The following is a 14,646-nucleotide window of genomic DNA, read 5'->3' as shown; positions in this document are numbered from 1 at the left end:
ATAGAGTCTCACTTATCCAACACTCGCTTATCCAGCGTTCTGGATTATCCAACGCATTTTTGTAGTCAATGTTTTCAATATGTCGTGATATTTTGGTGCTAAATTCGTAAATATAGTAATTACAACATAACATTACTGCGTATTGAACTACTTTTTCTGTCAAATTTGTTGTATAACATGATGTTTTGGTGCGTAATTTGTAAAATCCTAACCTAATTTGATGTTTAATAGGCTTTTCCTTAATCCCTCCTTATTATCCAACATATTCGCTTATCCAACATTCTGCCGGCCCGTTTATGTTGGATAAGTGAGACTCTACTGTAGTAGATATGTATTGGAATGGAAAGGTCAAAAGAGTAGGAAATACCGAAACAAATGAGAATTTAATGGGAAATCGTTGTGTTTACTTTTTCTGACCTTTCAGTGATGTAATTGTGAATTGAGATATCCTACATACATTTTCAATTTTATACTGTGTGTGTGTGTGTATAGCAGATTAATAAGATGTGGTATGCAATAAGTATATGTATATTTCAGAAGCGTCTAAGGTCTACCATTCAAGATGTGACCAATTTGCACAATTGCTAGACTATTGTTGTTGTCCCTGTTGACTGCTTACCGACCAAAATTCAAGGATATAAAGTACAGACTAAACGAGTTCAGAAAATAAAATTATCCCGCTATAGAAACATTATTTAAGATAACAAGAGTTGCTAACCATACCACAGATATTGTCTGTTCTGGCCAAGATGTAACTGCATGATGTATTTATATGTAAAATAATTCAAATATGTTGCAGGCTTTCATTCCATTTGTCAGTATACATGAGTCTCTCTAGTGCATGGCAACACCCATCATCCAGTAATAAGATGCAGAGTTTTTGTAAACAAATGCACATAACAAATGTGGGGTGGGGAACACGGCAAATAAACATGGCGAGATTCATGGTTCTGATAAAGGAAAATATTTTTACTGCTTATTACTATGCAAAATATAAGCTTCATGATTCCTACAACCATTCTAGATTCAGGTATTTTTTATATAGGTATGCAAATAGCAATGTGACAATAAAATGTTCACAAAAATTTCTGAGGCAGTGAACCTTTATTTTAGACCAGGAAAACAGCATATTTTACACATGATTCACAATATGGTCATGGTTTTTATATGCTGATTTCCACCCTGAACAATCCTCAATTATCTCCATTACTACTACAAGGCCCAACAGAAAGCAAAAATTGATGAAAGATCAAGATAATATGGCTGTACATTTAAACACATATTAATACTTTAACAGAATTCAAGAAGGTATAACCATCCTTTCATATAATGGGGAATTTTAAAATTAAAAATTGGTCTTCTTACAAGACATATTGTTTTGGTTCTTTTGCATAGGATGCTGCAGAGATGGGTTGCATTTATCCTTCAGTATGAGCCATGTAGTCTTTCCAAATGCTATAAACTATTTTAAAGTCCATGTCAAATCTGCAAAGAATAAATATCTGTACAATGAAACTGGCGTAGACTATTTTGCTCCTCAGGTGCAGTTTGAGATCCTTCACCAGTGTTTTATGAGAAATCCAAGGATGCTGTGCAAAGGAGCCATCCTATCTGGGAATAACCCCTTTCAAGATGCTTGCTTCTCATTGCAACAAGCTGAGATCACGCTGTGAAGAAAGCATGGATTTGTTGTGCCAGAGAGCGGCCCACAACCTCTTCGAGATCTGGAACGGACGCATTGCAGAGCTGATGGAGGCTCCGAAAGCGTTCCAGGAGAAGCAAGGCTTTCGCTTTCCCGACTCCTGGGATCTGCTGAACTGTTTGGATTATAGAACTTTCTAAGAGCTTGGGACTTTTCTTCATAAGGAAGGGATTGCTGAGCCGGTCTTTCATTTGTTCAAACACCTGAAACGGAAAACAAAATGCAGTTTGGGTGCCCTCTAGTGGATCCTAATGAGCTCTCTGGGTTACAAGAATACTCTTTTAAGAATTACTGTACATACTCGAGTATAAGCCAAGTTTTTCAGCCCTTTTTAGGGCTGAAAAAGCCCCCCTCGGCTTATACTCGGGTGAGGGTCCTGGTTGGCTTATATTTGGGTCAGCTTATTCTCGAGAATACATGGTACATTTATTATTTTTCTCTATTATTGGTATTATTACATTTATTATTTTTCTCTATTATTGTTGCTACTATCACATTTATTTTACTCTATTTGTTATTATTAATAATACATTTATTATTTAACTCTGATCTTATTATTATTACTACTACATGTATTATTTTACTCTATTATATTATCATATGGCCGGCATGATTGCACGGAGCACCGTTACCTTCCCGCTGAAGCAGTAACTATTTATCTACTCACATTTGTATGTTTTCGAACAGCTAGGTTGGCAGAAGCTGGGGCTAACAAAGAGAGCTCACCCCGTTCCCCGGATTCAAATCGCTGACCTTTTGGTCAACAAGTTCAGCAGCTCAGCGGTTTAACCGTTGAGCCACCAGGGGCTCCTAAGTACATAAAGCTAAGAAAACTGCAAATCAAATAAGACATACACTACAGGAAATAAACCGACACATTATAAAACAGACAAAACATTAAATAGAGGAAGCTTGAGAAGGCTATAACAACAACAACAACAAATTTGTTTCCAACAAATTTCCAGCCTGCGCCAGGCCGGGCTGTGGCGGGCTGTGGCGCAGGCTGGAAAACAAGCCAGCTGCAACAAATCACTCTGACCAAGAGGTCATGAGTTCGAGGCCAGCCCGTGCCTGCATCTTGTCTCTGTCTCTGTTCTATGTTATGGCATTGAATGTTTGCCTTTATGTGTGCAATGTGATCCGCCCTGAGTCCCCTTTGGGGTGAGAAGGGCGGAATATAAATGCTGTAAATAAATAAATAAATAAAATAACAACAACAACATCATCTTTATTTTTGTATGCCGCCTCCATCTCCCCAACGGGGACTCAGAGCGGCTCACGGAGGGACAAGCCCAATATAAATCACATAACATAATAAAATCAAACAGTTAAAACAACAAGCATCAGATTTAAAAACAAATTAAACAGGTCATAGTTTAAAAACATAATTAAGAGCAGGAAATATAAACAATTATCCACAGCATTAAAAGGTTTATATGGATATAAATGGGCAAACAATCAAACTGATAAAAAGAGTGTCTATTTAGTGTTGCTATCTCCAACAGTCTGAAAAAAAAACAACAACAACTCTTCCCATCTCAGTTACATTGTGAACAAGGAAAAACAAGAGCAAGCAATTTGAAATCACTGCTCACCTCCTGGAGCCATTGGTTTCAAAACGGGAATACAATCCTGAATTCGACAACACAATCCTGAATTGTTTTAAAGTGCTCCCCAGATCAATTCCTTATCTATGCATTTCAATCCACTCCCATATCTCTCATGACCAAACCAAACAGATAAAATCCTGAACAATAGTACAGGCAGCTTTATAAGTAACTTACGAGTTGGATGATAAGCTGGGCTGCTTCTCCCTGATTGGCAACTGGAAGTAATGCCATCCCAAGTTCCAGGATCACAAACTTCTGCACGGCGGGGAAGTACTGGTCGCTTATCAGGGTTTTTTCGACAATGATGATTCCTTGAAGGCTGTAAGACTTGAAGAACAAAAGAAAATTCTCAGGAATAATGTACAAACAGTGCCCCTTGAAATAGGTGCATTTTCCCACCTGTATCTCATGATCACAGACAGGCACAGAATGTACTTACATTTCTAAAGCAAACAAGTCTTCTTTTGAAGCCATTACCCGCTACAAGGTCTGCTTCGGAAACATAGAGGACGCAGGATCGATTGGAGAGGTGGAAGTCCACGATGCCCAGGCCGCCTTCCAGAATGAGCTTAACTTTCCCTTGAAACATAAGGACCCAAAAGTTTTTAATAATAATAGCTGAACTATAGTGAGCAATTTAATATGAATTCAAGTATAACCTTGTCTAAACATTTCTTCAAAAGGAAATTCAGCTAAGACATTGTGGGGTTGACCCTCTCAAAGCTGGAGAAGGGAGAAAGGGAGGGAGGGAGGGAGGGAGGGAGGAAGAAGAAGGGAAAGAAAGGAAAGGGGGAAAAACATGAAAGGAGGGGAAGAAAAGGGAATGCAGGGGAGCAATGCCAGGTATATATGTTCGTTTGGAATTGTAATGCGCCCTTGAATGTATATGCTGCCCCGAAAGACAGTTGCATCTGTCAATTAGGGAAATTTAGGTACGCTTTATGCGGGAGGCTAATTTAACTAATTTACAACATCATAAAACTGCCAGCAAAACACGAGGAATGGAATGAGGAAGTATAGGCACTAGTGGACAGTGAAGCAACAGCTCCCCCTGTGGCCGGAATCATGAAGCTGGAAAAAAATGTTAAATGCCTCTGTGCCTGTCTATATATGTTGTTTGTCTGTTGGCATTGAATGTTTGCCATATATGTGTTCACTGTAATCCGCCCTGAGTCCCCTTCGGGGTGAGAAGGGCGGAATATAAATACTGTAAATAAATAAATAATAATATATTTATATGGATGTTTTAACTACCGTATATACTTGAGTGTAAGCCGACCCGAATATAAGCTAAGGCACCTAATTTTACCACAAAAAAACTGGGAAAACATTGACTCCAGTATAAGCCGAGATACCAATAAAATTACATTAATTGAGGAGGTTTTTTTTCAGTCCTAAAAAAGGGCTGAAAAACTAGGCTTATACTCAAGTATATTTGTATATATTATGTTTTATATTGGTTTGTTCAGTGTCTAATGATGCTAATTGTAAGGCCGCCCTGAGTCCCCCCTTGGGGGTGAGAAGGGCGGGATATAAATGCTTGTAATAAATAAAAAATAAAAATAAATGCTTGTAATAAATTACCCTACATAAGGTGCATATGAAACATATATGTATTTCAAGTTTAGATTTGTGTCCCATCTCATTATGCATATGTACTGTATACGTAGTTATTCATGAATCCAGTCCCCTAAATTCCAAAATGCAGAACACTTCTGGTCTCAAACATATCCACTAAGGGATACTCAAACTGTAGCAGCTTATTGCTTTTTCAGTATAAATATTCTGCATTTGCAGACTGTTTTCTGATTCGTATATTTACCTTGGATGCTCTGGGCAATCTGTGATCCTTTCCATTTCTCGTTGCCAATCACGTGCCCATGAGGAACAGTCACGGCTCCTGCGCAGACATGGTTGGCCATGGCTGAACTAGCTCTGCTTTCTGAACAAAGTGAGTAATACCATGCAACTGAAAAAGAAATAAAGAAGCAAAACTGTATTATTGCAAAAAATGCAGAGGACTGGTGCCTTACTCAACTACAAATCTCACAACCCCATTGTATTGAAATGCTTTTAATGTAAGCAGCTTTGCGTCTCCTGATGGAGAGAAAGAGCTGGGTATAAATAATAATAATAATAATAATAATAATAATAATAATAATAATAAATGTCTCTGGAGTCTCCTTGCGGAGAAAAAAAGAGGGATAATAATAATAATAATAATAATAATAATAATAATAATAATATGTCTCTTTGGAGAATCCTGGAGAAAAAATGGGTATTAATAATAATAATGATGATGATGATCATGTTTCTTTGGAGTCTCCTGGTGGAGAAAATGTGGGGTATAAATAATAATCATCATCATCATCACCACCACCACTTTGGAGTCTGCTTGTGGAGAGAAAAAGCAGGGTATAAATAATAATAATAATAATAATAATAACAACAACAATAATAATAATAATAACAAGATTACAATCTGCCAACTGCAAAAGGCCACCCTGCTGGGATCTGCGCGCATCATCTGAAAATACATCACACAGTCCTAGACACTTGGGAAGTGTTTGACTTGTGATTTTGTGAAACGAAATCCAACATATCCATCTTGTTTGCTGTGTCATACAACAACAACAACAATAATAATAAATGTATTAATTTATTTACAGTATTTATATTCCACCCTTCCAATCCAAAGGGCGGATCACAATGCACATATACATGCAAACATTCAATGCAAACATTCAATAATAATAATAATAATAATAATAATAATAATAATAATTGTCTCTTTGGAGTCTCCTCGTGGAGAAAATAGCGAGGTATATATAAATATAATAATGTGTTGTTAATGGCTTTCATGGCCGGAATCACTGGGTTGCTGTGAGTTTCCCGGGCTGTATGGCTATGTTCCAGAAGCATTCTCTCCTGATGTTTCACCCACATATATGACAGGCATCCTCAGAGGTTGTGAAGTCTGTTGGAAAGTAGGCAAGTGGGGTTTATATCGCTGTAGGAGAAAGAACTCTCGTCTCTTGGAGGCAAGTGTGAATGTTGCCATTGGCCCAGCTTAATTAGCAGCTTCAAAGTCTGGCTGCTTCCTGCCTGGGAGAACCCTTTGTTGGGAGGTGTTAGCTGGCCCTGATTGTTTCCTGTCTGGAATTCCCCTGCCTTCTGAGTGTTGTTCTTTATTTACAACAGAAAGGAGAGAAAAAAAATCTGGCTATCAGTATTTTAAAAAACTCTAAAATCAGGACAGTAAATAAAACAGACCAGCTCACCTCAAGAGCCTCCTTTTGGAAACAGCGCGCGCCGCCTCCTCTCGACCAATCACATTCCAGGCGTCCTTGCCTTCGTCCCGCCTCCCTGGCAAAGGAATGAGGAAAAGGGGGCGGGGATTACAGTTCAAGGGCTAGTTCGAGCTGCGATTGGAGGAGAGCATGCCTGGCGGTAGCCAATCGGCGCGCGGCTTGTTTTGGGGCGGTTGCTAAGCGGGAAGCGTCTTGTCCTTTTCCTGGTGGGGAGTGAGGCCTCAGCGGCCTTGTTCTTCGGACTCTCCTCCGCCTCCGTTATCATGGCGTTTGCCTTCAGGAGAAGCCGCAAGAGCCAGTTTGTGAGTATTCGCGTCCGGAAGGCCGGGGGGCAGAGGAGGCCCGTGGTCCGGCTTGGCTTCTCCGCCGAAGAGTAGGAAAGGGAGCTACTACTAGGCCCCGAGGAGAGAGTAGGCCTTGGTTACCATGGCGACTGGGCTCTGGGTTGCCATGGAGACTGGGCGGCTCCCCATGGAAGAGCCCCAGGCCGCGCATCCAGAGGATAATAATAATCTATCTATCTCTATCTGTCTATATATAAAAGAGTGATGGAATCCTGACCGACAAAACAACAAAACTAAACACCCCACAACCTCGAAAATTGACAGCACAACCCCTCATCCATGCCTCTAGGTTGATACAACAAAAAGAAAAGAAAAATAAAGTCCTAATTAGAGGGAGAGGAATAATTGTTTTATCCAATTGCTGCCAGTTAGAAGGCTAAGCTCTGCCCACTTGGTCTCCTAGCAACCGACTCAGCCCAGGGGACAGGCAAAGTTAGGCCTCACTTAGGCCTCTTCCACACTGCCTATAAAATACAGACACCACCAGACAAACACCACAGCAACGCGTGGCCGGGCACAGCTAGTAATAATAATAATAATAACAACAACTTTATTTTTATATCCCGCTCCCATCTCCCCCAGTTTCAACATACAATAAAATACAGCATAATTAAACCAATGTAAAACAGGTAAAATAGTATAAACATACAAACCAGCATAAAATATCAACACTAGAGCATTAGAGTCTGAACATAATATACAAACTGTCAGATAAAATTCAGCAGACTCTACAAGAGGGAATTTAAGGATCTCATTACAGAGTTCAATCAATAAGAGTGGAGTGTAATAAAGTGCAGTAGTTGTGGCAACTAATAACTAACCGGAACTATTTATTCGAATGCACATTGAAATAACCATGTTTTAATAATAATAATAATAATAACTTTATTTATAACCAGCATTATTTATTTGTTTATTGTATTTTACCCCGTTCTATCTCAACCCGAAAGGGACTCAGAGGGACTAAAGGGACTAAATTGGAAATAATTCAATGGCAATTTTACATAAACAACAACAACTTTATAACCCGCTCTGTGTATTTACTTTACTGTATTTTTATCTCGCTCTATCTCAGCCACAAAGGGGACTCAGAACAGCTTCCAAACTGGCAATAGTCCAATGCCACATTAATATAAAACAAGCAAAATACAATACACATTGTGCATTAAATCATGAAAATCACAAAACACTAACATATAAATATATCAATAGGCTGTTAAAACAGGCATGGGCAAACTTTGGTCTTCAAGGTGTTTTGTACTTCAACTCCCACAATTCCTAACAGCTGCTATATTTTAGAATACAAATAGCTCATTCTTTCCAAGGTTGTATATTGATTATTAATCAGCTATATAGAAACTATGGCCCCTGCCACACTGTCCCTATATCCCAGGATCTGATCCCAGATTATCTGTTTATCCCAGATTATCTGGCAGTGGACACTAATATAATCCAGTTTAAGCAGATAATCTCTAGTATCAGATCCTGAGATATAGAGCAGTGTAGAAGGGGTCTGTCTCAGGCTGGATCTACACTGCCATATAATTTAGTTCAAAGCAAATAGACTGGATTTTAGTTGGTAATGGAGGTGGGGTCTCAGTTCTTTTGCTTCTAGTAGCAGTTATCTATAATTAATTTTTTGTTAAAATGAGATTATTTCCACAAAAGAGGGGAGGGAACCCTTTAGCTATCCAGAAGTTCCACTATAATTCCCAGTATTCTTCACTGTTGGGCATGACTAGGGCTGGTGGAAGTTGTAGTTCTCCAGGTGTTGTTTAACTACATCTCATCATAAAACGTTAGGAGTGAAGATATTTCATTTTAAAAATAAAATGTTATTCAACAAGTCTTCAGTTAAGGATTTGGTACATGAATATTTAGATGGTGTATAATCATATTTGTATTAATGTTCAGTACTGAACACTGCTATTGCTGAAGAGACATGACAGCAGTGCTCTACTGACATGTTGTAGAGACAATGGAGCAGGGTGTAAATCTTACTAGCTTAAAGGCTCTTGAATGTCTTCATGTAGTGAATGCTAATGACATTAAAATCATATGTAGAGTTAGATTCATTGACCCTGATGCATACATTAATTTACATCTTAATGTTTTCCCATGCTGTATTATTTTGTCAGTCCTTTTGCATGCATAGACTTGTGTTTTTTTCTCCATTGTGTTAGTTCATTACCAACTAACTTTATTTTAAATTATCTAGAAACATATAGCTCATGGCCTGATCCCTGCCGCTACCATAGCTCCTAAAGCTGCTGTCCCCCGCACCCCTCCCCCTCGTAGTCCAAACCCTTCTCCAGAAAGGCCCAGGTAGGTTCCAATGTTTATCATCTCTTAATTGCCATTCATTACGTAGAAGTAAAACTATTACAGATCTGACTATGTGGAGGGGGAGAATGCATGTCTCTTACTTTGCATGTTGCATTTCCATAAAACATGGTAGAAACATGTTGTCTTGCTGCTTGAAACCAGATGAAGATGGTATTTAGACATTTGTGTGGGTTATTTATGCATAAATTTAAATTGTTCTTCTGAAATGCTTAGAAGAATACTCTTTGCAACGAAAAGAGCAGTAATCAGAACAGCAAGTTTTGCACAAATGTAGATTAGTGAGGAGAGCCCACTGTTTGCATGAAGCTTGGTATGTACATTGGAGTTGCTGTAATGTGTCTTAAATCTACAATTCAGAAACTCCTATGTGCATTGGCTTAGCTTGGTATAAAATATATCAGGAAATGTTTTCAAGACTGTTTTCCAGAACCTGACAAGAGGACTGTTCTGCTATATATAGATATAGATATATGAGCCAACTGTACGACTATATAATTTTATATTTAAGCTCCAAACAATTAAAATGACATTAACCCCCCACTAAAATTTTGATCAGTAGGAAATGCTTCAAATAATCAATTTTAATGGTTGTACTTAATAGATCTGCTTTGGCAGCAGCTATTCTTGTGACAACTCTGACTGGGCGGACCGTTGCCATCCCTCAGCCTCGTCAGCGCTCTCTTTCTGAAAGTGATGCCAGCAGTTTACAGGATCGAGAAAACTATATTCAGCCATATGCCACAGTCACTGAACTGCGAATGGGGTAGGATATGTTATATGTTTTGACATATCCTGTCAAAAGTGTATATTAGAACTGTTGGAAAATAACACTTTTTGCCCTTAGCAACCAGAGTCTAATCATTCAGCTTTATGGCTCTCTTCAGATATAATGATAAATGTGAGCAAGATTACATTTGTATCCCCTATCTTCCTTTTTTATATGCCAGAGATCAAAAGCATAGGGCTTCAGTCTTCAAACTTGCTGCAATTCTGCTGTGAAGAAATGAGCAATTTAAGATCCACTACTTGGTCCTGTAAATGCCAATGGTCTTTTCTCCAACGCTGCAACATTATGCACCAGAACCTTGTACTGAGCAGTAGCAAGACTGCCAGTGTGATGTTTCCTTTGAACCTATGAACAGTTTGTACAGCCACACATTCTCCATGATGCTATCACTCAAGAAACTGTGTTTTCTTAAACTATCGTTTTAATTAGTTACGAATTAGTTGCAGCCATGGTACAAAGAAACTGGTTCCTTCTGTTTGGATGCCACAGGGAATATCATCACTGTTAGAAAGAATTTAAGGAGAAGCTTTTGAATTCCAAGTTGTGAAAGAAGAGGAGAAACAAGAGAAGTACACAAATTCAAACCTTATAAAGCTTACACATCCATGGCTTACATCCATGTAAAAAAGCTATGATAGAGTGCAACGTGGTCACAATATATTATTTTGAATCCTTACTGGAATTGGACCTTTTTACACATTATAATTTGTGTCAGAAATTGTTGCTACCGATCCAGAAATAGTTTCCAAGATAAAAGTCAATGTGAATGTTTGCTGACTGTAAGGTGTTTTCTGCTTTCAGTCCAAACTGGAAGCGTGATGGTGATGAAAGGAGTGCTGTGCAGTCTTTTGAAGTATCTGGCAGTTGCTGTGATGACGAAGATACATATGCATCAGACACAGAAAAAGAACGAGATCCAGTCCACCAGACTACTACTGACACAACAGAAAGTGTTAGTAGCAAGGCATATGCTGTTCTACAGAAAGTTAAAAAGGTAAGCTTTCATGTTCACATTGTTGTCAACTCAAATGGCAAAAAATGTAATTTCTTTTTTTCCCAGTTTAATGACAACCTTCATATACGTAGTTGTCTTCTGTCTTATCCTAGTATGGGTGAAAACTGGAAGCCATTCTAGGCAGTACAGTGCTGTGTGTGTGTGTAGAGTTTGGTAAGTGGCATTAGTGGTCAATATCTTGGCGGTGCAAGAATGCTACTTAACATGCATACTGAACTCTAGAAATGTAGACTTGCTTTTATAGACATTGCAAGTTTTATGCTTGTGGTCACCATCTCAACACAAGAGAGAAAGATGAGACAATTGTGATAATAAGCTCTACCATGGAGATGGATGAGGCAGGAAGTGTGAGAGGGTGGTGAGATTCATGGAACAGCAGAAGGAACTAGAACTGCTTTTTGTGTACACTCATTGGATTTATGTGTCTTTAATTTGTATTTTTAGTACATAATCTGTGTTCTTGTACCTCATCATGCATGTTGTTCTTCAGAAAAGCTGTACTATATTGCATTTTTTTGTTTAGGAAGATCTCCCAGTATCTTCTAGTGCTGATGGTGAAGAAGTTGATTTTTCTGTTAATGAACCTGTTCATCTCATTCATCCAAATGTTCAGGTGGAAGGTAGGTTTACTTTTTTACTTTATTGGTATAATATTTTCTAGAGTAAGCAGCATTCTGGAATCTTCACTCATATGTGGTATGTGCAACAAAATATGTCCCTATCCCTTGAAAGGTATGCTTTTGTTTGTGGTTTCAGGCAACCTAGGTCAAAAGAGCTCCTCTAGCATGGGGCTTCTGTAAATACTTAATTTCCATTAATTCAGTGTTAATTGGAGTTACAACAAATGAAATGCTTGATGGGTGAATTAATGTCAGAGAGAAAGAAAAATAAACAGAAATAAGGTAACGCTCAGTTTTGAAACCTGGTCTGCTGTGTGGGGTTGTTGTATGTCTTTCAGGCTGTGTGGCCATGTTCCAGAAGCATTCTCTCCTGACGTTTCGCCCACATCTATGGCAGGCATCCTCAGAGGTTGTGAGGTATACCTCACAATCTCTGAGGATGCCTGCCATAGATGTGGGCGAAACGTCAGGAGAGAATGCTTCTGGAACATGGCCACACAGCCCGAAATACATACAACAACCCTGTGATCCCGGCCATGAAAGCCTTCGACAACACACTGGTCTGCTGTATTTCTCCCTTACTTTGGGATACTTTTAAAAATCATGTGTGTTTTTTTGTTTTTTTAATAACCTGTAATATATTACGATTTCTCTTGTTAACAGAGCTTGACCACTCTGGGCCAAATTTGAAGGTAAGATCAGTATAAAGATGCTCAAACTGATAGTTTCAAAAATGCATTTAAAAGTCTGCTTGTCTGTCTATTTTCATAAAATGTACATACATTTTAATTTCAAGAAATTTTTAAGTGTTCAGCATATGCTTTCTATAGTGGTTATAGAAGAACCTTTTTAGAAGAGGAGAGCAGCAATAAGATTTTAGCCTGAATTATTTTTTTCCTTGATAGACGAAAAGAACCTCATCAGACAACCCATTGAGTGAAAAACCGCCACCATCTCCAGGTACTAACCTTAGTTTGTATGTGATTGCGTGTGATATTGGATACTATGGGCCGATTTTAATCAGTAAAATCATGGTACAGCATCACAAGGACAAACCTTACTATGTCTTCAGCTTGTACCATAGTTACTTCTAGCACAGTTATAAAGATGGTTTAACCATGTTTAGATTAACCACAGATTTTTGTGTTGTACCGACATTCCAGAGCTGAGTGATTTCAGTAGATACCTGGCTGCCATCAATTCTCTATGATTCTTGGTCTTTCTTCCTGGAAGTATATTTGTAGACAAATATACTTAGGAGAGCAGGTTTTTGTAATCAGCTGGCTTAAATATTTGTGTGTTTGAACAATATTCCATTCCATTGCATGGGTAGTACTCCATAAAAACCCAGGAGAAATGCTTCTGAAATTGAAAGAAGAAAATTGGCAGTTGAACAACACAAGTCAGATCCTGTTTTCACAACTTGAGGAGACAAAGCAGCAACTGAAGGAACTCCAATTGAAAGTTAAGAAGCTGGAGAAAGAAAATCGACAATTGGAAAAGGACAATAGGAAAGAAACTGCACAAAAGTCTCGCAGTGAAGGTAAGAGTGAATCCATGATAAATTCAGCTCAGGGATCACCTAAATGCGACTCTCCATATGTAAATTCTCATGAAAATAGAAAATGGTCCATGTATCTAAAAATTGTCCTTGCTAATGAAATGCTTTATTTGTGATCATGGACACATATTCAAATCTCTGGAGATGACTTGAGTCGATACATGAATTGAATTTTAAGATAGTAGCTTCAGTGTTGTGTACCCAATGAGCCATGTTTAACGCACTATAGAGTTAGGAAATCGGTCTTCTTTCTGTATATACAAGAGTTCACATGAATTCTACTGTGGACTTATTCCTTGTCTTGCATTGCAAATTGAAATCTGGTTAGGATTATTACCTTCTGACCTCTCAGCTTTTCTGTGTTATTCTCTACTTACCGTGAAAGCTGAATTTGGTATGTAATATAGGTAGGAAAATCTCTTACTGTGAAGAAAGCAAGCTTGTCTGGCTTGTTGGAGAAATAGCAGTTATGGTAAATAAAAAGACTTCATGATTAAACATTAGATAATGAGTGTTTTGCATATTGTTCCATCAATTTGTGTTCAAATTGTAGATATGTATGTATTGAGGCTTTAAAAAAAGAATTCAGAGGTATAATCTTTCAGATTTGTGTCTGCCATATGCTTTTTCATATTCGTATAGTTTTTATAAACATATTATGCAGTGTATGTGTTGCTGTTCAATTTATTAGGCAGTGTAGGATGCTGTTTTGAGAGACTGGGACATTGCGGAAAAAGAGAAAACAGTCTTTTTGCCAGATTAAAGCCTTTGTAGATTCTGTTTATATTACATCATTTTGAAGTAATGACTTTCACCTTAAGTCTACTGGATGTTTCAGACTTCAACTCCATGGTTAATAGTTGAAATCCACATCTAGTTGTGCCAGTATTTTGTATGAATTTATGCAGTTATAACATCTTTAGAGACTAGTAATATTTCACATAGTTCTGAGGTTCTGTTAGACATGGGTTGCTTGAAAAATCAGCAGGTTGCTTCTATAGTTCTTAGATACTCTTTATTATTACTTAATTTAGAGGAATTTGCAGAATTGCTTTCATTAAGACAACAGGCTCAGGAACTGGTGGATGAAAATGACAGCCTGAAAATGACTGTTCATCGTTTGAATGCAGAATTGAGTCGATACCAGACAAAATACAGACCAATTTCACCAAGTGAGGTAATATGTGGATTTAAGCTTGAAGGGAGGAAAAGGAAAAAGAAGTCTGCTTGTTGGATCAATTGTATACGAGAGTTTTTTCATAAAGGAGGGTGGTTATTTGTGTGTTTGCACTGCTGTGTCAGAATTCTCCTCCATTCAGACTGTTCCAAAGATTAATAAGCAATTGTGGT

At 38.1% G+C, this 14,646-nt stretch overlaps 2 protein-coding genes across 5 annotated transcripts in view; one reads left to right on the top strand and one right to left on the bottom strand.

The window, feature by feature from the left end:
* Window positions 1-948: 948 nt before the first annotated feature.
* faap24 (FA core complex associated protein 24) lies at window positions 949-6,739 on the bottom strand. Its single transcript, XM_062961929.1, has 5 exons — window positions 6,594-6,739; window positions 5,135-5,281; window positions 3,752-3,891; window positions 3,487-3,639; window positions 949-1,905 (listed from the first exon to the last, which is right to left on the bottom strand). The coding sequence occupies exons 2-5, from the start codon at window positions 5,232-5,234 to the stop codon at window positions 1,663-1,665; spliced, it is 636 nt and encodes a 211-aa protein (XP_062817999.1). The 5' UTR covers window positions 5,235-5,281; window positions 6,594-6,739; the 3' UTR covers window positions 949-1,662.
* Window positions 6,740-6,765: 26 nt separating this feature from the next.
* Window positions 6,766-14,646, top strand: part of cep89 (centrosomal protein 89) — a 31,594-nt gene continuing 23,713 nt past the window's right edge. For 2 of the 4 annotated variants that reach the window (XM_062961920.1, XM_062961921.1), the window contains exons 1-9: window positions 6,768-6,925; window positions 9,186-9,292; window positions 9,915-10,076; window positions 10,902-11,094; window positions 11,639-11,735; window positions 12,399-12,427; window positions 12,641-12,695; window positions 13,069-13,278; window positions 14,331-14,473. In XM_062961920.1, the coding sequence (XP_062817990.1) occupies window positions 6,887-6,925; window positions 9,186-9,292; window positions 9,915-10,076; window positions 10,902-11,094; window positions 11,639-11,735; window positions 12,399-12,427; window positions 12,641-12,695; window positions 13,069-13,278; window positions 14,331-14,473 (1,035 nt within the window). In that variant the 5' untranslated portion in view covers window positions 6,768-6,886. Of the gene's footprint in view, window positions 6,926-9,185; window positions 9,293-9,914; window positions 10,077-10,901; window positions 11,095-11,638; window positions 11,736-12,398; window positions 12,428-12,640; window positions 12,696-13,068; window positions 13,279-14,330; window positions 14,474-14,646 lie in introns of all 4 variants that reach the window. The other 2 variants (XM_062961923.1, XM_062961922.1) reach the window with 2 other exon arrangements.

Source organism: Anolis carolinensis, unplaced genomic scaffold (genome assembly GCF_035594765.1).
Source record: "Anolis carolinensis isolate JA03-04 unplaced genomic scaffold, rAnoCar3.1.pri scaffold_9, whole genome shotgun sequence".
NCBI lineage: Eukaryota > Metazoa > Chordata > Lepidosauria > Squamata > Dactyloidae > Anolis > Anolis carolinensis.
This window is presented reverse-complemented; position numbering and strand designations above follow the sequence as displayed.